We start from the raw sequence: 23840 nt of genomic DNA, 5'->3' as shown, positions 1-23840 counted from the left end.
GACAAGATTTTCCACAAACACTCCAGGCTGTCGGTCTGTCCTTTATATACAAAACGACATCAATACGCAACATCGTGGCACTTTAGAACAGAAAGTTGCTGAGAGGGAAAGAATACGACAGACACTGTTTTGAAACACAGAAGGTATATTTGTCACCAAATTCGGATCCAACGGAACACACATGACGTCCTCGCACGAGGTTTTCATGCAACAGAAAAAAGGAAGAAAAAAAAGAAAAAAACTGGTCATTTTATTTTATACCAACACAGGGTGCCGTTAACTGAGGCAGGCAAAGAACAGGTTTGGTGAGCGGTGGGTCAGCAGATGTTTCATCCAGCCACTAGAGGGCAGTGAAAGCACTAGTGCGGCACAGCTGCAGAACACTACCGGTGGAAGTTGCTTATTTGGTACAGATCTCAGATCAGACCACGGTTCCCTCCCCTAGTGGCTAGAGGACATACTGAGGCAAGGTTAAACTGATGTGGACCTGTGGTTGGACTAAAGTCCGAATCTGTCAAAGATTTAAACCACTGGAGGAAGGAACCAAACCAACCAATCAGCGCCTAGAAGCAGATTCTGCCTAAAAATGCATTTCTGCTTATAAACTACAACCGAAGATAGAAAAGCATTCGGATAGAGTGATGAACAAGCCCTTAGTGTGTTCCCTTGTTTACTGAAAGAGGGTGGGGGCTCTGTCCCAAAGTGTGTGTGAGACACACACACATGTACACACTCACACACACACACACTGAGACAACATCCGCCATTGTCTTTTGTGCCCAGTCTCCTTTGGTACAGGTGAGTGTTGAAGATATTGGAGGTACAAAGCAATACAGAGGTGTGTGTGTTTGTTCAGTTGTCTGCCATGCAGTGTAATCTGACTACCTGTGACAAGTTCTGCTCTGAAACGTTAAAAGAAAATAAATTCAAAATACAGAAACGATATGAAAAAACAAAATGATAATACTGAAAAGTTAGCCAGGACTTAAGCCTACAGTGCACAAAAAGCGCACCCTCATATTCGTCACACACACACACACGCGCACAACTATACACACTCAAGGCGGCTCAAATGATATGTCCAACTACATCATGGAATTATCGATGAACATGTTTTTTTTTTTTCTAGATTTCAATCCCTGCACATGTGGAATCTTAGAAATCCCATCTAAGACAAGCAGATAATTATGGAATCTTCAAAAGAACAAGTATCTCAAACTCTCATTTACACACACATACACACACTCCATAAAACCCACTTGGGAAATGGTCATCTTCAATGATATCAGTGTATTGAATCAAAACCACATGAACGAAAAAGAATATAAATAAAAACGACATGATGAAAAAAACAGCTATGTACAAAAAATAAAAAACAAACAAAAAAAAAGATAAAATATCAATCAAACATCGATTAAAATCACACTTGGATCTTCCATAAGCCTTCTTCTCCTTGGTAAGAAAGATCATATAGCAGGAAAATCCCAACTTCATCTCTCCCTGTGGTCGGATGTCCCCTCCTCGGTTAACAGCTACGGAGAACTACAACACGCTACATAATACTGCCTTCCAATGCAAGAGTTTACGTTATATAAAGACAAATACACTTGCCTATTCATCTGATGGTGTCATATACATATATATGCATTATATATACACATAACCATGGATATAAAAGTGGAAGAGGTGAGCCGTTTCCAGGAGAAACCGATGAGAACACACAGGGCCATGCACGGTTCTCAACACGGTACGGTTCCTTCTCTCATTAACAATCCGGGCGATTCCCGTCAAAAATGGCCGACCGTCGGACTTGCGTCGGACTTGCGTGAGAGAGAGAGACACGCGGGAAGGTGGAGCAGAACGCTATGGCAACCGTTGTTGTGTTTTGCTTCTCAGTTGATCTTTGTTTAATAACGTATACATGTCCCCCTTCCATTTTGTTTTTTCTTAAATTAAAATGATGCCACTTTTCTTTTTTTTTTTCTTCCTCTTTTCTCTTAAAATTCTCCATCTCCTCCATCTTGTACACAAAAAAAGACATGAGACGAGAACCATCATGCGTTGATTTTGAGTGACTGTTTCCATAGCAACGGGGAGTGGGAGGGGGGGCTGTGGGTTCAGAACTGGGAGGCGGAGCTTGGGTCACACTGGAGTAGCCGCACAATGGAGGGGTCACTTTTGGCACCTTTGATGAACTCCTCCAGAGACAGTTTGCCTGAGAGAGAGAGAGAGAGACAGAGACAGAGACAGAGACAGAGACAGAGAGAGAGAGAGAGACAGAGAGAGACACAGACAGAGACAGAGAGAGACACGGAGAGAGAGAGCCAGAGAGAGAGCGAGAGGGGAGAGAGAGAGAGAGACAACACATGACACAGAGAGAGCGTGTAAGAGAGAGATGTTGGTGGGAGGAGGGGGAAGACAGACAGTAAATATCAAAGAGCTCTGTGTTCATTAGTTTCTTTCTTATTGTGATCCCCCCCCCACCCCCTCCATCTCAAACACACTCTCTTTTCATATCCTGTTCTCCGTTTCCTCTCACCATCGTTGTTTAAGTCCATCTGCCTGAAGATCTTGTCTGTCCTCTTCTCTGGCGTCGACTCGTCCTCTGGCATCTTCATCACCGATGACACCATCTTGTAGATAGCCTGAAGATGGACAGAGAAGAGATGGGGAGGAGAAGAAATGGGGAAGGGAGGATGTATAAAAGAAAGGAGGATAAAACGGAAAAAATTGGTCACTGGGAAACGACTCGCACAAAACTGACAACCGTAGAAAAAAGAAGCTGGGATATTACGAGCGTCGTGAGGGTGATTAAGAGGAAGCGACACTCGACGACGACTTCTTCTTCTTCTTCTTTTTCTAGCGAGCAGAACAATAACCTTCCTGGCTCTTCTTTCTAAGACGAGGCGTCCATCACCTGCGAGGTGGTGTTCCGCCCCTGGCACGTACGCTCTGGAGAACCTGCTAGCCTCTGCTTGCTAACGATGACACGCAGGGCATCATTACTGCAGAGCACTCCCATCTCTCCCTCTCCATCTCTCTCTCCCCCCTACCCCCTCTCCCTCTCCATCTCTCTCTCCCCCCCTACCCCCCCCCCAACTTCCATCTCCCTCTCCATCTATCACTCTAGCTCCCTCTATCTCCCTACCCCCCTTCCCTCTCCATCTCTCTCTCTCTCCCCCTCTGCCCCACCCCCCATCTTCCATCTCCCTCTCCATCTCTCACTCTCTCTGACAATGAAACAGGTATCCCCTCCTGCCCTCAATGGTGCCTAACCTCCCTGAGCCAGAGGGTAATCCCAATATTCTGCACACTCAGGGATAAACGCCGGTTAAATTTAACTTGCTAATCCGGGAGAGCACACACACACACACATCGACCGAGGGACACGAGTAAACCCCCTTCCCCCCCTTCCCCTTTCCTCAGTCCCGGGCGCTCCTCTCCAACCCTCGTACTGTTTCTTCAGCTGGTGCAACACCGGCGGCACGACTCTGGTTTCACGTCACGTCCCGAACCTCGCTCCTCTTTTGTCTCGAAACGTGATTTCTTGTTTTGTTTCGTCTTCCATCGTGTATGCCCCCCCCCCCTCTCCCTCACATCTCTGCCCCCCTCCCTCTCCCCACTGTTGGCTCAGTGACTCTGGAAGCTGCACAACCACGCGACACCCGATGACACATCCACCGCGACCACAATGCACCAGCTTGCTGCTATGAAAGCATCGGAGCTGGGTGCCAAGAACACTCATGTCACCAGAAAATATGCTGGCAACATGTGGGAGGATGTTATGCAAGCAAGCAACAATTCTCCATCAAAAAAACAAAAAAAACATTATTGTTCTCAGTTTTCGTTATTGCTGTAAAATTATTACTCTTGAGATGCATCTAACAAGGCGTTCATAGCCTCTGTCCAGATATGTCCTCCACCCCAAAGAAACATGCATGTTTAAGAAAAGAGGCATCAATGGCTAGCTACGTAGCATTAGCATGAGCAATGCTAAAGGTTGTGACTGAATTGCGAGGGTACTGTGGGGAGAAAAGCCCAGGATTCACCCTTCATTCTGCCCTTTCTGACTAACAGCTGCCCTCTTGTTGAACTACTGACCAACCAGAACCAGAAGGTTCTCACATCCTAATTGCGTGACATCGTCTGGTTTGATTGGCTGACCCTGCGGTGCCCAGCTGTGAATCATGTTAGCGCCGCTTTTGAGAAATTACATAGGTCCAGGGTCGTATCAAGTGTACGACAACGAGCTAATATTAAACCTGCTGTCACGGGAATATAAATCAACCTCTAAAATTAAACCTTTTAAAAACTGTGACGTGTGAATTTGGGAGTTGTATTCCTATGAAACAGGAAAAGATAATTGCAATGTGCAATCTGGTGGTGCGAGCGTTTGGGGAATTAAATTGCTTGGTGATTCTGCCTGCCAGCCCAAACCGAGATAGCGTTCGTGTTACTGTAACTCTTAAGCTGGTCATGCAACATTCTGGACATTCTAAAAATAGGATTTTCAAAACCGTAAGCTCTGAACCAGCTTTTGTTTTCAACGGCATAAACAAAGTCTGCCAATCTTTCATAAGTTAAGTGTTAAGTGTTTTATATCTCAGCATTTACAGAGATACCGGATGAGAATGTTTCATGGACTGCAGTGAGTGCCACCTGCCGTTCTGTCCAAAACCTCCTTCATGAGACTTGGATCACAGAAAGGCAGTTGAGGATGGAAGCAATAGAATCTAGGGATGCCCTGACACCTGTGACAATAGCACTGCCACTGAATAACTATCCAGGAAGTGATCTCAGGAAGTGTCGTCACCTTTCTACAGTGCGTTTGCAGGTGATGTGCTACTATTCTCTTCCTCTGGTCTAGGAACAACTGCTCACAACTCACACCTATTCAAAAAATCCACGGTCTCACCAGCTGGAGGGCCTCAACCTTCACCCCACCACGAGAGACAAAAACAAACCCATCACTACATCGACGTTTCTGACTAAGCACCTGTCAAAAAGAAAACCAACAATTTCCCTACATCTCCAAGTGGAATTCCATAACGCTCTGGCCCGTTTCATCAATAAACCAAAACGCCACCACCGGCGATATTCTTACGACTTTTGAAATTCCTAAAAAAACACCCATCTCTCTCGAACCATCAACTACATTACCCAGAACCCCCCTCTCTTCCCACCTGTACAATCTCCAGCATCTCGTCACGGCTGATGTAGCCGTTGCCGTCCAGGTCGTACATGCTGAAGGCCCACTTGAGCTTCTGCTCCAGCTTGCCCCGCGACGTCACGCTCAGGGCGATGATGAACTCCCGGAAGTCGATGGTGCCGTCGTTGTTGGTGTCGAACGTGCGGAAGACGTGCTCGGCAAACTTGGAGGCGTCGCCGTAGGGGAAGAAGTTGGCGTAGATCTTCTTGAACTCCTCTACGTTGAGGTTGCCACTGGGACAGTCCTTCAGGAAGCCCTGAGAGACAGAGAGAGAGGGCGAAAGAGACAGAGACAGTCAGACAGAGACAGAGAGAGCTAAAAAACCCTGTCCTGACTAGGGGAGATCGGGGAGTCCATCTCCTGGTTGAGATCGAGGAGAGGTTGGAGGAGATGAGAAAGTGGAAAGGGTTACATAGGAAGTCATCTTCAGATTTGACTCATTTCACACGCGTTTCCTCATCTCTTTTCCGACAGCCGGCTCCTGGACAGGTGTGGAAAAGGCGGACAGGTCAGAGAGGTGGCGTCTCAAGCTTCACATTTCCCCTCCATATGGGAGATAAGTCTGGAGGCCTTTCTGATTCCCTGCATCTGCCTGGCCAGAGCTACCCCTCGCGTTTACGTTTCCTGTCCATGAGATCCCTCTGTAGACTTTGTGTAATCTGTGTGAAGTGGATGCCATTAACACCACTTTGGCTCTGTAAACCCCCTCGACCTCTCAGGCTGAACCCAGGGGTCAGCATGGAGCTCTGGAGAGGTGCACCGCAAGCAGGATGAAAAGACTCTCATCCACCATGAGTCACCGGGCTACTAATGCAGATTTCATCCACACACACACACACACACACACACACACACACACACACACACACACACACACACACACACACACACACACACACACACACACACACACACACACACACACACACACACACACACACACACACACACACACACACACACACACACACACACACACACACACACACACACACACACACACACACACACACACACACACACACACACACACACACACACACACACACACACACACACACACACACACACGGCCTCTTCATCACAGAGAGAGACCATCATAGAACGGGGCAGGACGCAGGTCAGAAGTGGATTGCTGGCCAGCGTGGGTCAGAGAGATGCAGACCAGCTGCAGGGCAGACCCACCGGGAGAGAGAGAGAGCTCTGCTACCTTAGCACAGAGATAAACTCCTGATTAAAGACAGTCGTAATGTTGTCAGAGATTAATGCCCAAACATAAACCCCTCCTATAAAAACAGAGGGATAGAACAAGGAAAATATAGAGAGTGTTCCTGTGTGTGTGTGTGTGTGTTCCTGTGTGTGTGTGTGTTCCTGTGTGTGTGTGTTCCTGTGTGTGTGTTCTTGTGTGTGTGTAGGCGAAAGGACAGAAATATATAACCAACAGATGGGAAGTGTGAAGAAAGGATTTATCTATTTGTGTGGTTTATGAGTTCTTCCTGATAGGAGTTCCGGCATCCTATTTGACAAACCATCACCGAAGACTGTGCCAAACGTGGTACTTGTATTGCATCGATGACGACTTTGTATAGACACACTTTAGCCTATTAACAACCAGGCAGCTCTGCGTTATGCTAAGAGCTCATTTAAGGCCTGGATGTCGATTAGGAATTTGATCCAAAGACGACAGAAGCTGGAGGGTAGGTTTCATTATACACAGGTAGGACACTTTTTCAATGAAGGCAAATCTGTATTCCACTTTTTATTAAGAAAATGATATTTTACGGACGCATCCTCGGTTAATAAAAGCTGTCTAGTCCACATCTGAAAACAAACCTACACTCCTGGATGTAAGTGTGTGTGTGTGTGTTAGTTTGAAATAGTGTGTGTGGCCCGTGTGTATATAAGTGTTTGTGTGTATGTCTATAGGTGTGTGTGTGTGTATACATGTCTGTAGGAGTGTGTGTGTATACAAGTGTGTGTGTGTGTGTGTTAGTTTGTAATAGTGTGTGTGGCCCGTGTGTATATAACTGTTTGTGTGTATTTCTATAGGTGTGTGTGTGTGTATACAAGTGTGTGTGTGTTAGTTTGTAATAGTGTGTATACATGTCTGTAGGAGTGTGTGTGTGTGTGTGTGTATACATGTCTGTAGGAGTGTGTGTGTGTGTATACATGTCTGTAGGAGTGTGTGTGTGTGTGTGTGTGTGTGTGTGTGTACCTTGTACCACTCCTGTAGCTCATGATCAGAGAACTCGGTGTTCTCCCGGAGGTCCTGCAGCATCTCTGGTCGCAGCTTGCTGTTCTGTTTCCCCATGGCAACGCGGCGACTCGACACCTGGTCTCCTCGACAACAGCAGCGACTACAGCAGGGACTACACCAGCCAGGCTGCTTCTCAGATCTGCCAATCAGAGGGAGAGAAGTCGGGGGTCAGCAACCAATCAGAAGTGGGGGGAGGGTACGTCCATGGTAATCAGCCAATGACACACAAGAGAAAAGGGTCAGTAACCAGGAAAATATTAGGAAGAAAAAAAAGGTTATTGACCAATGATATACTGGTGTGTCTTGGCATGAGATTGAGCACACAATCAGTGTAATTTAACTTTGCTCAGGCCAGAAACAGCATATGTACTCTAATGGTATTCCAAGGATACCTTTAAGACCAAGAGATCCTGTTTCCATCCTGCCTGCCAGATTCGGCCAAGGCACTGTAAAAGTAACGACAAACCAAGAGAAACTAAAACAGGCTTTCTCCCTCGGGAGCATTACATAACACCATGTCTCTGTCTGAATGGCAAACATTAACATTCCATTTAAGACTGTTCGTAAACGTTCCAGAATCCTCTACACAGTGACGTCAAGAGCTCGACAACTGATCACATTTGGAGGGCTTATCTCTCCAGCTGTGTGGATGTGTGTCATACCAGCCAGAGGAAAGATCTAGCACTCTTCTAATCTGAACCACAACACAACCACACCAGAACACATTCAACACATGTCATACACCGCTTTAAGCATTCCAGATGCATTAATCACCATCACATAACAAGACCTTTAGAAACAACCTTGTGTCACATTGCAGCTCCTGTGTAGTTCCATTTTATTACAGTTTAGCAGAATGCATTACAGTGACAGTTGGTATGGGGAGGTTGGGCGTTCAAGGATGTCAACATTGATCTTTGACAACTTTGAACTGGCTCTTTGCAACAATTTTGTAGTAAGCATGTAAAGATAAACAGATATCAATACCCTTTGTCTAAACTGAGCATGTAACTTTCACTCCATATACAGAAAACCGGTTCGACCTCACTCATGCAACTCTAGGGGTAAAGGGAACCCTTAGTTCCAAGATTTAGACAACTCTGGACCGCCATAGACTTGTCTTCTTGCTGCAAGAAATAAACTTTCTTGACTCCATCGACTCTGTGCACTACTTGACAAAACATTTTCCTAACAGTCTTCCAAAGAAAGCCTTATAATATGATTTTAATATGAAATATTCAGCAGCGGAAAGTTAATCTAATAGACAAAGACTAATTACAGTAGCATTACAGATAATATGACAGACCATTGAAATATTAGGCAATCTGTATGCATCTACAATGGTTGTATTATGGTCAATGGTCTCTCTTAAAGTTACCTAAACAGTGTTGTCTCTTTATATTCCAACTGTAGCTGTGAGATTTACTGTACTGGGCCTCGAAATAGCTGGGACATACATAGCTCCTATACCAACGACAACACAAGAAATCTGGTTCTTATGACGGAACAGTGCAGTATGTATGCAGTATGCAGTATGCAGTATGCACGTTTCCTGTTGCTCTGTTCAGGTGTTTGCCAGACTCTGTGTTCCGTTTCAAACAGAGATAGAGCTGATTCTCATTAGGAACTGTATTGTGTGAGAGACTCATGTTATCTAGTAACTTACAGTATCGGGCTCTTCCTAGACTGAGTAATTAACCCGAGGGGTGTGTGTGTGTGTGTGTGTGAGAGAAGGAAGGAGTGTCTCAGTCTCGGCTTTTAGCTCACCAACCCCTCCTTCCCTCTACTTGGCTGCGGATCAAGAGGCTGCTGCACTCAGACCAAACCCGAGACAAACAAATCGTGAGCCCCGATAACAAGCTCAGGTTTACATTCAGCACTCCAGACAGTGAGGACGTGCTTCCAGAAAAACAGGAGATTGCTTGTTGATCACGAGGAAGAGAACGGACCAGCTAGCTCCAGAACACGGCCAGGATCTGCCCGCCGCCAGGGTAGAGCAGGTTAGAACCAGGACGACGTGAACCAAACGCCATCAACCACACCCTTCACTTAATGAACTAGTTATCAACCAATGAGAGACGGTCGTATTTATAAAAAGGATGCAGGATCCAGTACCCAGTCATGGAGGGTCAATTCAGGGGATTTCGTCATCTGGATTTTGAGACAAACACTTTTCCTAGGGTAAACGGCAAAAATGGCTTAAGACCATGGTCTCCCCTGGTTGAAATGAGGACTGGGACCACGGTCCTTGAGGGCTTTGTAGCTCGATTTCCAGTTCCAGTGTTGCTTTCTCTATCAGCATTAAAAAGGTGATTACATAGCCATGGGGGGTTCAGATTTGTAAGTATTCTGTCTCCGGGGATGTAATGACATCCAGTAATCCTTCAGGTCCTCTTGAGAGAGGCCAACCAGCGTCACCACAGGCCCCTGCTTGGTGATGAGACCCCCTGCAGACATGTTGAGAAGCAATGAGACCCAATCAGTAGGTCTCTCTAAACTGGTCATTTATTCGTCGTATATGAAAGGAGCTCCTTATCAGCAAAGTCACAAAAAACAGAATGTGTACATGAGCGCACACACACACACACACACACAGACAGAGGAAAGTCACGCTGCAGTACCTGCAGTAATTAATAACTCCCACCTTCCAAGTCAAGCCACAGAACAAACAATGTCTGTGTGTGTGAGAGGTGTTTGTGCGCGCGTGTGTGCGTGTGTGTGCTTAGGAAGTGAATCCATACATCTCCTGAAATCAGATGCAACCACACACACACACTTCCATTTACACGGCATGCTCACGTGCGCACTGAGATAAGCAACCGTTGTTCATTTCCTGAAGTCTCCACTTTGTCAACATCAAAAGGTTGCCCTTTTCAATACACTCTTGATTTATTTTCCTTTCACCCCCCCCCCCCCCCTCTCCCCCATCTTCCAGCCTGAGAACTGAACAGTCACTTCAAAAGACCTGCCAGCGCTTCTCAGACCAGCAGAAATGCCACGCTATCCCTGCTAGCCAAACTTGTTTTAATTCCCACCAACTCGTCCCAATCCCTCCAACTCTCCCATCAGTCTGTCGTGAGGCTTATAAACCCACTAATTCACCCCTCCAGTCCAAGTGTCCGTGCTTGTTGATTTACTTCCATTCATGTCAGAGGGCAGCCTGAGAGCACACACACACACACACACACACACACAAACACACACACTCCCCAGAACAGCTGTTCCAGCCCCTAACTGGGTCACCAACATCTGGAGTGATGATCCTCGTGCAGGGAGGGATAAACAGAGAGACGGGTGGGGGGGACAGAAAGAGGGACAGACGGAGAGAGACAGAAGAGGAGAGAGAACTGGTGGGAGAGTGGGGAGCTTTAGAGAGACAGGAGGAGGGAGAGAAAACAGGAAGGGTGGGGGGGGAGGGATACTGGGAGAGAGGCGGGCCTTTGGAGCTGAACGTGAGTGAAAAATAACGAGAGAGAGACAGAGAGAGAGACAGAGAGAGAGCACTGCTGGGTGTGGGACGGGATCTGAAGAGTCTTGGACGGGAATACAAGCCCTGCTCAGCCTGGGGACCTGAGTGTGACGGGAACACGAACACACGGTTCATTAGGACATCAGGGAGAGAGACATGGATGGAGAGATGAGATAGAGAGATGGAGAGTGAGACACACGCACACACACACACCCCTTTAGAAATAGCAGGTATTTCCCCTCCTACTCCACGGGTAAACGTGCTAATGAGACAAAATGCCTCCCTAACTATGCCCTCATCCTAGGCCAAGCCATTAGCACACACACACACACACACAGAGAGAGAGCGAGAGAGCTAAAAGCAAACAAGCCAAGAGCTGGCACCAACATGCGAGACAGATCAAAAAGATGAATGCATTGATCCCCTCCACCCCCACCTCACTTCATCCCTTTCTCTCCTCTCCTTTATTAGGTCCCAGTAATCTGAGTGGCCACCTGAGACTGTCATTCATCCTTCCATCTTTTTATTTTGAACACAAGACTCTTTTCTGTACCACTTACTCGCTCTCCCCGTCCCAAAAAAATAAAATAATAATTCAATTCCTCATGCCAATTTCCTGTGATTACATAACAAACCTCATCTTCTGTTGCTTTACAACACTCCTCCGGGTTCTAGACCCTTCTATTATTATCTCCATTCCATCTCTTCCTTTCCACCCCTCTTCCCCTTCAGGAGGGTGTCACCTGTCGTCCTCTCTCCATCCTTACTACATCCCTCTTCTCTTTCTTTTGTGATCCCTCACTTGGAGAGAAAAACACTGGAAGAAGAAGTGTCAGAGAATCCAGATATATATCTATCCATCTGAGACAGAGAAAGAGAGAGATAGAGGTATGGAGAGCAGTCGAGATATATGTAGAGAACGTGTATATATATATATATATATATATATATATATAGAGGGAGAGAGGCAGAGTTAATGGAGGTGTTAAAATAAGAATGAGGCCTGGTCCTTGGTGTGACTGTCCTCCAATTTTCATTAGAATAGAAACTCTACATTCAACAGCTACTCTCTGTGAAACAACAACCACACCAACACACACAGACACACACAGACACACACCCACAGTGGATGGTGCCAGTTTGTGAGGTGTGTTGCCAAAAAATATTTGATGTACATCAGATAAGACCAAGTGTAGACAGCGGTGCTCTCTGTCATTCGAGAGAGGCCCGGTCCACAGCTGGCAGCAAAAGAGTTTATGAACGTCTGCAGTTGGACGGGCGGGGCTCTAGGAAGAGCGAGAATGAGAATTGAATTTGGTCAACTACAGACCAAGGGTTTAGGGTCAATCTGTTGACGAAAGACAAATAGAGAGAAAGAGATAAAAGACAGGGTCAAGTAAGGATAGATATGATGCAAGAAAGGGAAAGAGAGAGAGAGAGAGAGAGAGATAGATAGAGAGAGAGAGAGAGAGAGAGAGAGAGAGAGAGAGAGAGAGAGAGAGAGAGAGAGAGAGAGAGAGAGAGAGAGAGAGAGAGAGAGAGAAAGAGCGATGGAGGGAAATTAAAGTCCAGTAGATTATCGAACTGCAGGGAACAGGATAATTCACTTTACATCTACATGTCTGGCCTGTGGAAAAAGTACAGTATTATTTCAAACTAGTTTAACCTAACTGATGGGATTTACAACAAAAGGGTTGTACGTACCACACACACTTTTTAGGAACCTAGACCTCCTTTACAGAAAGCCCTGTTGGGGGGGGCACATAGAGCTGGGACTTCATTTTAGGAACACCACCTGAGAGTCATGCTATTTCGATCTGGGTCAACCAGACGGGGAATTAGGTGGTCTGGCTCCAACCAGAAGTGACTGTTCTCTGTTACATCCCTGAATGACACAATTGAAATAACCTCAATGTCGACTTGCATAATAAACCAGGATGGAGTTTTCTTCTACAGGAACTAAGACAGCGCCAAAAAACACGCGATGTGTAGGCAAGTACACGCACCAGCCCACACACTTATTCCTTTGTGAGAAAGGCTTGTCTTTTTTTTCTACAAAGAAACCTGAACACACTCAACCAGCAGGATGGAAGAGCATCTACCTTCAAAAGAACACGAATGGAAAATATGTATACGCTAAAGTGATTTCACCAGCCAGATTCTCTCCCCCCCTCCCCTCCTTCCAGCACTTAAACACTTACTCAATAAAACGTATTGATTAAATGAGAGCCTTCATATGCTAATTAATAAACGCAGACTTCCCTACGGTGACAACTCATTCAGCTTTCATACAGTTTCAAAGCTGCACACGAATTTAGAGAAGTCACACACACACACCATGAAATTAGAGTGCACATTGTTTAGTGCGTGTATGGTCACGTTTTCATGTCGGCTAATGAAATATGTAGAAATATACACAGAGAGAAACGCAGAAAGACAGGGACGGAAAAAGTGAAAGATAGAGCTACAGAGACAGGGAGAAAAGGAAGATGGAGCGAGAGAGAAAGAAAAGAAAACTGAGGAGGAGAGAGAGAGATGAGACTGACAGGGAACAAAACAATGGCTCTGTAAATGTAAACTGCGGCTGTAATAATAAGAATATTAATATCACCACTCGGCGGTCATTTGGCTCATGCTTCGATAACCATCGGGCTTAAAACGGCAAAACGTGATGGAAGCCAGCAACATTTGGGGCCGTGTCTTGACCGTTCTGTTCGGAGGCTTTAGAACAGTGCGTGGGCGCAACTGACAGTCTGTTATGGCCCATACGGCCGAGGTCGACTCTACAGCTGGCTATACGACGGTACACTGTGTGTGTGTATGGGGGGGAGGTTAACTATTCCATTCCAACTAGGAACAGTTGGTTGATCAGAAAGAAAGCATTTTGGTATGACACATTGTTAATTAGGCCTACACGTTCTGGTCCGAAGAAGGGTCAAAAATAAAGTAGCCTAACAAAATGTAGTAGCCTATTATTATTATTATTATGAGGCTTAAGGAGGTATCAACTGTAATGATAATGAAGACCATCTGCTCCATCTCCTTCCACGTCCTCCCTATACGCTCAGTTTGGTCACTGTATCGGATGTTCGAAACACAGTGACCTTTACAGTCGGTGTAACTCTAGCTCAGGGACCTGTGCGTAATGATAAAAATGAAGAAAAAAATCCATATAATCTGCTGGCTGCTAGTCTGGCAGGAGACTGGCTGCTTAGGTGGCTGTTCACCTCGCAGCTCACGTCTCCATTTGCTGCAAATTCCCCGTTCGTATCTCCACACCACGCATGGCGTTACCTTTATAAGGCGACTATGAACATTTAGATCTCCGTCCTCATGGAAAAGGTTAAATCTCGCGAGTCAATGTCGCTTTTCACGCGGCTTCTCATTTCGCCAACAGCGTGAATTCTTACCCAGGGCGATTATTCTACTCATTTTGCCATCTCTCAAGAGGCATACATTACTGTCCAACTGCACTTTCATGAAAGGGAAAATGACATAGCTATTATGTCTATGCTGCTCATGTTAAATTGACCTGGTAAAGTGAGAACATCACTTAAAAGGCTGGATATGTAAATTGCCTGACATCAAGGCCTGTATTTGGATAGCGACAGAGAAGCCCTCAGCATGGTTACGTTGGAGGCACGGAACTTTCCAAAACGAGTGCAGCGTTGTTTATATTATTTGTAAAATTGTTTACATTCTTTGGGGGATTTATCTGACCCCATCTGTAGGCCTACGTGGTTTATATATATATGACAAAATGCCGATCGAATGGCTGTAGACATTTTAACGGCAACGTTATCTCTCCGCTCCAGCTGGGGTCAATGAGGGGCATACAAACTCGGACACAGGATGTATGGTGGCGGGATTATCCCAGGGATGGACAAGGATTATATAGGCTACACAAATTATTAAACCACTTCTCACCACCAAACACGCAGACAACTGCACGACACACACACACACACACACACACACACACACACACACACACACACACACACACACACACACACACACACACACACACACACACACACACACACACACACACACACACACACACACACACACACACACACACACACACACACACACACACACACACACACACTTTGTTGAAGTGGAGGGAAAAGGCGAATAGGCCTTTCATTTCACAGACCATTTGGCTAGCATTGTGTTCGGAAAAAACTATGTTTGGCCGCTCTGCCGGCTGCGAAGGACTACGGTGGTAAAGAGGCGTTCCACTTTTAGCAGTCATCCATCTGCTGTAATACAAAACCACTCGTCCCCATCATCTCCTGTAGCCTCTTCCCTCCATCCCTGCTCTTCCTGCAGTCTCTTGTGTCGGCTTGTCGTTTTTGAAACAGCGTCGATCTGTGCTAAATGCTGCTGGTCCTCTGGCCCTCCGTGCGGGCTAGAACCTTCCCTTGGTAGCTCCGCGTCTTTCCAACAGCCAAAAACAGCCATCCTACTCAGCCCCTACACCCCCCCCCCCCCCTCTCCTAAAAACACTTGCGGTTTTTCAAACCGTATTTCTCTCTCCCTCCAACTTCTCAATAGACATACGATAAATATATGTAATACACATATATTTAAGAAACTAAAAACAAAATATAGCCTATACATGTATTAAAACGTTTTTCTTAAAGTTTATCAATCAGCAGTCAGTTCCAACAGCTAGTTTGCTCCGGGCGTTCAGTTTGAAGTCCTCTGCGGATTCTAAAAATGGGGGCATCGCTCGTTACGACACTCGAGGGCCACAGGCTTTCGAGGCACAGGGGTGTATTTCAGCTCCTGTCCCAAGGTGTCCGCACGCCACGGCACTGTGGTGAGGGCCCAAAAGACACACACACGCACCACACACTAAAACCACACACTTCCCCAGATGACGATGGTAATTATTCTCCCAGCGTCAACTTGGTTGCCGGGGGCGATTCAGTTATTCGGGTCAAGGAGAACTGCGATGACGCCTCCTGGTGGTGGGGAGGGGGGAGGGACGGAGGGACAGAGAGAAACAGATGACAGAACGCAGGGTTGGCAGGCTGGCAGGGATGGAGGGCAGAGAGGGAGGTGTGAAGGGCAGGGGGGCGTCTTCCTCAGCTTGCCCTGCATGTGATCTCTGGCACAGGAAATGACGACAAGGTTATCACCCACCCCCCGTCCTCAACTAATCCCTCTTCCACCCGCCTTGCCCTCTCACTCTTCCTCCATCCTGTCTTCCATTCTCATCTGCATCTTTCACAGCCACTAGTCTATTTATACCGCTACAAAAAAAACAACTATTTTTTCCCCCTTCCAAATCAGACATGACCTCCCTCTCACCCCCACCCCAATATCACACACACACACACACACACACACCCTCATTCCCAAGTGTGTGACTCATCTATTACTGCCTCATGGCATTGTGGGAAAATCCAACAAGGAAGAAGTATGTGTGTTACTGTGGTTGTTTGTCTACGTGTGTGTGTGTTTTGGTGGTGTATGCAGCAGACACAGAGTGACTGGAGGGGATGTAGTCTGACTAGGGTGGAGGGGGGTGGGGTGACAAAGCCATCACACTAATGTGGGAGAGAGAGGACATTGCTCTTTAATATACTTACATAAAGAGGATTTAGCAGTCACTGTGTGTTACTACAAAGTCGAAGCCTGACTCAGGTCCTCATGAGATATTTTACTGTCTGCAACTTCTTAATTTTTTTACGATAAAAATCGAATCAAACCTCTACTAGTAATTTAACTGTGCATGTCCATTTTACATATAACATGCTTTGGGAATGGAAACTTTTAAAGAAGAAAATGTCCAAAGCAGGATTTTGGGAGAACATTCTGTGACAAGCGAGACGGTGGACGTCCTCTGTCATGAGAGGCTGGTGTCGTGAGAGGCTGGTGTCACGAGAGGCTGGTGCCGTGACAAGGGCTGCATTAGGGACTGGTAGCATAGGTCAAACACAACCAAAGAGTCAGATCAGTGAGTAAGACTTGCATTCATGACCAGAGGGCAAAGAATTCCCCAAATAAGGTTGAAGCATCCAGTTTATTTGGAAGGGTGGAGGGATGTGTGTGCGGGGGGTGGTGGGGGTGGTGGTGGGGGGGGGGGGTTGGAAGCCTTGGGAAACAACTCCCATGACAGGCTCCAAGAAAAAAAAAGGAGGAATAATTGGAAAAGAATGCTAGGCTAACCTCGCAGCATCATACACGTCTTGCTATCCCCATTTCCTGTGGTCACGAGAGAGAGAGAGAGAGAGAGAGAGAGAGAGAGAGAGAGAGAGAGAGAGAGAGAGAGAGAGAGAGAGAGAGAGAGACAGAGAGGGGTCTAAAAATACACCCTAACCCGCCTACTTCCGTCACAAACACAAACGGCCAGCTCAGCCAGAATTTCCCCTTCATCGGCGATCATGTTGCGCCCACAGTGTGGGCCCCAAGCCGGGAGATGACTTCCCACAATCCCCCGCTTCAACTTGGACGGAGGTTGGTGGGCTCTCCTCCAGGCTCAGCACGGAAAAAAACAAAAATAAAAAGTTTTAGCAGACACGTCTCTCTCTCTCTCTCTTTCCCCTCCTCATCCCTCTCCATCATCCCCCACTTCCTCCAACGTCCTCTAACAGAGAAAACTCCCGACAGGCATTCGTTAAAAGATCCCACATCGGCTTAACATGCACTGCCGTCCAAATAGCCCACATGTCACCCTCCCTCTCGTTCTCTCCGTCTCTCTCCTCTTCAACGCCTCCTCCAATTTCTTTCCTTCTCTCAATTTCCAGTCCCACAAGTCTGGCTTCTTTCCCTTATCTGTATTCCCCCCTCTCCATTCCGTAAGTTGCTGCCAACACAGTCCTAACTCATCACTCTGTCTGTGCAGGGACAGAGTAGCAGCAGACGAACACAACAAGTCCTAGTCACAACGACCCGAACGGCTACACATGCCGACTGAAGCCAGAAACATAAGACGCAAATGTTGACAAAAAAGGACATGTTTGGATTCCTGTGATAAAACCAAAAAGCTATTAACGCCATCTGCCTCTCTTCAACGGAAATGGGAAGCGAGAATATAGAGCAACCAATTGAGATCGCTGCTGCTGTTGTTGTTGTTTTTTTTTACTGGATTTTGACAGTAGGGCCGCAGGCTACTCCTTCCCCCGGAGAGACTGGATGACTTGCGAGGAGAAATGACTGCAGGCCCTTATTGAGACTGCTTGTAAATGCTCCCAATCCATTGGGCGCCACATTGATTTTTTTCCCCCCACCCTTTCTGATTGGTCTCTTTTTAATGACCAGAAAGTGCCCTGAGCTGCCTTGCGAATGCACCAGGCGCCTTCATTGAGGCGTTGGCGGCGGCAACACAACCCTCTGCAGCTTTATTACAGAACATTCTTTCTCATCATCTCCTGCGTGCTTGACTCAATATGTTGTCCTTTTTTTTTCATCAGCGCAGTCAGGTCCTTCACTTCTGTTAGGATAAAAAGCGGTCCACATAGACGCAGCTGCAGGGCACTTCAGCATGAAATTTCCCCACATTCTGTTCAGGCATATGAGAGTCATCTATATTGAAAGGACCCTTGAGGACAGACAACCGAGGGGAAATCATTCCGTTCCTGCAGGGGGCCGTGGGCCTCAGATCGAGGCCTCGTTACATCTCTCTTCCCTTCTTTATTTACCAGATAGCCCCGGTGAAAATGAAAGGGGGGAAGGTTGAGGCCTTTCCAGAAGAATAGGAAGATGAAGAGGAGGAAGTTCATTCTGAAAACAGGGCTCTTGCAGGGGGCTTCTGTCGGAGATGGACAGATGAAAGGGGAGGGAAAAAGGAGGAGGGGAGAGGGAGGAAGAAAGGGGGGGGGGAAGAGATCTTGAAGTGTGATCTTAGCCAAGGCAGACGGGCTCAGGTGAGACACTTGCACGCCTTCTCTTCACTGACTGCTGTCAGCTCACTATGACACACAAAGCTACTGATGGTGCATTCATAATGTGCCACTTGCTGTCACACAGACACACTGTTCCGTTTCCACACACGCGCACTCCCTTTGGAGTTCATTAACACACACCAGGAACGTGGAGTAATTGGCTGCCCTTTCATATAATGGATGGAGGTGGCGTGGAGAGGAGAATAGTCTCGGAACCTTCGTGTTCACATTCCATCTCAAGCGCCTCGATATGCACTCCACTACCAGCAGCACACGGGTGTGTGTGGGGGGGGGGAGAGAGAGAGAGAGACTGCACACACAGCAGCACACACCAACGGTCAACAAACACAGCCCTCATGTCCATCCATGTTGATGCAGGTCCAAGCTCTGGGAACAGCAGCCCGACCACGTGAACAGAGGGGATAAGGAGAGAGGGATGATATAGGGCAGAGATGAAAGATTGTAAGTCGATATCCGTTGATATGCCGGCGTAAGTTCCAACCATCAGTTAAAAGATTGAGACACAAGTGGTCATTTAGGACGCTTCCGAGACCGGCTTCTGTCTCCTATCTGAGTCTGTTTCTGAATCAAGACCAGTCACTTGTCATACTAACAGACAGGCGCTTATACTACTTGGATGTATTTACATAGTCAGAGGGTAAGGCATCTAATATCTCCCTCACAACATACTAAACCAGGGAACATCCCATAACACAAATATACCGACGAGTTACGTCTTTTCTCGTGATCTTGTTCCATCCCGTTTTGGTTTAGTCTCTGCCTTGGTGGACTGACTGATGGAGCTTAAAGACCCCCAGGATGAAGACAATCACATGACAACTAGCGGGTGCGCACACAGGTTTTTCTGTCTCTGACCTGCCTGCTATCACAGTACATTGCCTAAAGGTGTTCTTTCCAAGAAACTCATGTACTACAGTAGTGGATGTGTGTGTGTGTGTTTCAGAGAATGTCCTTTATCTCTTTATGCAACAGTCCAGCAGTGACACCAATGCCTCCATATGCACAACAAACAACAGCAATAACAACATCTGGTCGACGCTAACACCAAAGAGCATCGACGTTCACCAATAATTATTTCTCCTCATTTGTGGACCTTTATCCAATTTAATGTACTCAGGCGCCATAGTCTGTGAACAATAGACTCCATTTACTTTAGAATACAAAGCAAAAAAAAGGGGTTACTAAACTAATATTCTATTGGAAGAATCAAAGAAAGTCGATTTTTAGTGGGGGTAGTTCCTTATCCAGCCAAAACATTAACCCCGGGGTCACAGGGCCTAGTTATTGACATTCTCATTCGTCTTTTCTTGATTGGGTCTCACGGGGTAGGTTACTAGATTGGCATTTTGAAAATGTCAATAACTGCTATGCAACGTCCATGACTGCAGAACCAGGTGTCTGACGACAATCATATAAATCATCTCTCTTTCATACAGGCACCGCGTTTAAGTACTTGACATGATATGTTGTGGGGTAATCCTTTGGTTTTGTCCAGTGTACTTGGTAGGTGAGATGTGGTTAGTAAAAACAGACTGTTCTTTTGATCACTGAATTATTGTGTGACTATGCACTTCTAATCCTCTTTTGTCATACTTTCCCTGCGCTACTTGTATGTCACTTTGGACAAAAGCGTACTAAAAGAACACTATGTAAATTGCAATGTAAACAGTAAAGCAGAAGGCTAGCTCTTACAAAGTAGTAGGATTGTATACAATATATTGCATGTGACGTTGAGTCCTCAATGGTTTTCATGAAGTTTCTCACAACTTAATTCCACTGCCGTCATAAAAACAGGTGCCAACAGTAGCACGTGATCATAAGAAAATACCAAACTTCTTCGATATTAGGAAACAAAAAAACGAGAAAGTGGAGTAAAATCTTTCTCCATCTGCCCTTAGTGACGGTTCTATAAATCCCACACCACTCAGATCCCGATATCTTGAGTATGGATTAAATGATAAATTCGTGATTTTACGTGGCACATACATTGTAAAATATTATAGAGACGCGTTTATGAGCGTAGAGACGCCTGAAGGGACGACTCTTGGATGCAAAAGAAAGTGATGCTACGTCATTACCAGCTGTTACTCCCCCAAAGTAAGAAACTAAAACCGTTTTTTTTTTTTTTTTTTTTCACCAACACATTACTGACTGAACAACGTGAAATATGAAACACCGATTTTAACATGAAGCTCCTAATTTGCAAATGGGCTACTAATTATGCTGCACAAATACAAAAGTATGAATAATAGATGCCAATTCTTAGGCCTACTTCCCAACAATAGCATCTCGTGATAGGCAGGGTCAGGGGGAGAAAGAGGGAGAGAGGAGAGTTGAATAGAGGAAGTAGGGGGAGGGAGTAAAAACGAGAAAAGGAAATATGCAGAAAGGGACAAACCACTTTTGAGCACACCGCGCAATGCCCATATATCAGAAGGCTCACGTAAGGAAGGAATGCGTTTATTTCTTAAACGTGTTCAAATACAAGTAACCTATTTTTGGTATAGGCTACACTTTAGAATGCATCTTCCCCAACATTCTTTAACACGAGGATAGCACATGTGCAGGCAACAGTCAAATTATAAGCTATCCATTTGCGTAAAATACTTCCAGTTAGAACTATGTACAGAGGAGGAGGGCATAACGTTCTTTTACGAGACCGTTCCAAGACACACTGAGAAACAAAAGCCGCCTACGTGTCGTGTAGACAACGTCGCTGTCAAAAGCCATCCGCGGGCCCTTACAAATTTAATGTTGATGAAAACAGACTACTTTCAGCATTTCCTCTAAATTTAGATATAACCGAAACAGCGTAAGTTCTTACCCGATTCAACAGAGTTCCTTGCTCTTGGTATATGAGCGATGCGGACGAAGGAGACGTTTAGAGATGAAGAGATGCTGTCTGGATTCCGTCTGCGTTCCCCGGTTGCGAATAGCAGGCTTCTGACTGGCTGCTCTTCACACTGTCAAGCCTACTGCGCGGTAGCTGCTACTGCGGACAAACCCCGAAAACCATGTTATCTTGCCTTCACACACGCCCCGCGAGACAACGAGCAGGCTGAGGTCTGAGAGCGGTAACGGGCAGCGCGTGCTTTTACTGGACAGAGATAGGAGAGTGTCGGTTCTAGCTGGGAACTGTGCTGGTGTAGCGCATTTAAGGAGGGGGATGGTGTTGGTATTACGTGGGACCGGTTTAATTAGAAAGCGCTTCGCCTATTGGCACGATTGTATGTTTGTCAGAACAGTTCCCTCCGTCTTTCCCTCCCTCCCTCTCTTCCTCCTCCCTCTCGTGCTCGGTCTCTTGAATCAGATGCACGCCTTCCAGTAAAAGAGGTTGCTTTAGAACGAGATTTTTCATTTAGTTTGGGTTGTTGTACTCACAACATACTAAACCAGGCAACATCCCATAATACAAATAGGGTTTTAAATAACCTTTTTAAGAGGGTTATTGTATCATTAATGGATTTTGTTTATTCAAAATGTTTTTTACCCGATTAACTTTATACAGTATTAGAGAAACGTACTGGCTGTGTAGTTTTTAAATGGATGATAACACAAGCGCACAGATATACGCACACACACACACACACACCAGAACGAACACCAGGACACAATCCAGTCAGATCCAGTTCACCTCAAATTATACAACTTCCAACTTCAGGAGTGTTCAAGCCAGAATGATGGGTCCACATTATCTCCACAAAGGTCAGTGATGACTCACAGCTCTCTGTGACCTGACAGACTGCAGATGGAACTTGGAACCTTTATATCAACTGGTAGTTTCCACCAACTAAAAATCGAAAATGACGCGTCCCTAGGTACACAGGTAAACTACTGAATCCTTCCGCTTTGGACTCCCAACGGAGATGTGATGAAAGGGGGCAGGGCTGTCGAAAGAGGTATAGAAAGAGACGTGAAAGAGAGAGAGAGAGAGGTTGGGGACTCCTAATGACCATGTGCACTGATCATTACGGCACGGGCCTTTTATCCATCAAAGACCATTCAGAACCCATTACTCAGCGGTCCTGACCAGACATTAACATGACCATCCCACACACACACCTACTAGCCTGGGCTTTAACCCCCAGAGCGGCGCAATCTTGAGTGAGCGACGACTTAATAGTTTCCCAGGTGTCATCGATGAAACCTCGCGGTTTGGCCAGTCTATGATCGGTTGTTAGTGATCGGCGACTCGCACAGATGAACAGAAACACATCCATTGGCCTACAGGGAGACGTGTTTGGAGCGCCGGTGGGGGGGAGGGGGGGGTGTGATTGTGAGGCAGTTGAAAGATAACCGCAGAGAGACAGAGAGGAGATGACTGAAGGCTGAAACAGCTTCATGGCAGGATAAATACGGTGTAATGTGAGTGCATGGTGAGGCTAATGGGAAGAATGGCGGTGCATTGTGTTTGCCCTGCATGAAATCACACACACAAATACACACACACACACACACACTCACACACAGGGATAGTGGCTGGAGTCAAAGCTATCAAGGGTCTCTCCATTGTTAATAGCAGGATCATGATATCGGAAATCGGTAACATTTAGTCATTTAGCAGATGCTTTTATCCAAAGCGACTTACAAGATTGACCAAAAGGTGCATAGGTCAATGATCATAAACAACCAGATAGCCTCAAAACAATATGGTTAGCCAAAACATGAAGCACACATTGTGAAAAGCAAATAAGAGCCAACGGGTAGAAACATAAGAGCATGTAGTTAAACAAATGACAATGAAACAACATGATCCTCGAAAGTGCTAGAGTGTACCTAGAGGAAAGCAAGGGACAATAATATAAATCACAGCGAGTACAAGTAGTTAAGTCAGTTACAACGAACAACAAATTCATTGAAGCTCTCTACACTAGTCCTCTGCTCTGTACTCTAAGTGGACACAACGATGCAGCCCAACCAGACCATCCCAGTAGCCTGGGACAGTGACTGCTGTTTAGTTTGGTCCAAATCTCTTGATCGTAA

The 23840-nt window shown here is 46.1% G+C and overlaps 1 protein-coding gene across 1 annotated transcript; it reads right to left on the bottom strand.

The window, feature by feature from the left end:
• Positions 1-127: 127 nt before the first annotated feature.
• hpca (hippocalcin) lies at positions 128-21990 on the bottom strand. The gene is made up of 5 exons (XM_084696762.1): positions 21682-21990; positions 7425-7605; positions 5184-5465; positions 2540-2645; positions 128-2215 (listed from the first exon to the last, which is right to left on the bottom strand). Exons 2-5 carry the CDS (start codon positions 7518-7520, stop codon positions 2118-2120), a joined length of 582 nt encoding a protein of 193 aa, XP_084552888.1. The 5' UTR covers positions 7521-7605; positions 21682-21990; the 3' UTR covers positions 128-2117.
• Positions 21991-23840: the final 1850 nt, after the last annotated feature.

This window comes from Hypomesus nipponensis, chromosome 4 (genome assembly GCF_054491055.1).
Source record: "Hypomesus nipponensis isolate SF chromosome 4, ASM5449105v1, whole genome shotgun sequence".
Taxonomy (NCBI): Eukaryota; Metazoa; Chordata; class Actinopteri; order Osmeriformes; family Osmeridae; genus Hypomesus; species Hypomesus nipponensis.
The sequence above is the reverse complement of the archived record's forward strand: the minus strand, read 5'-3'. Positions and strand labels throughout refer to the sequence as shown.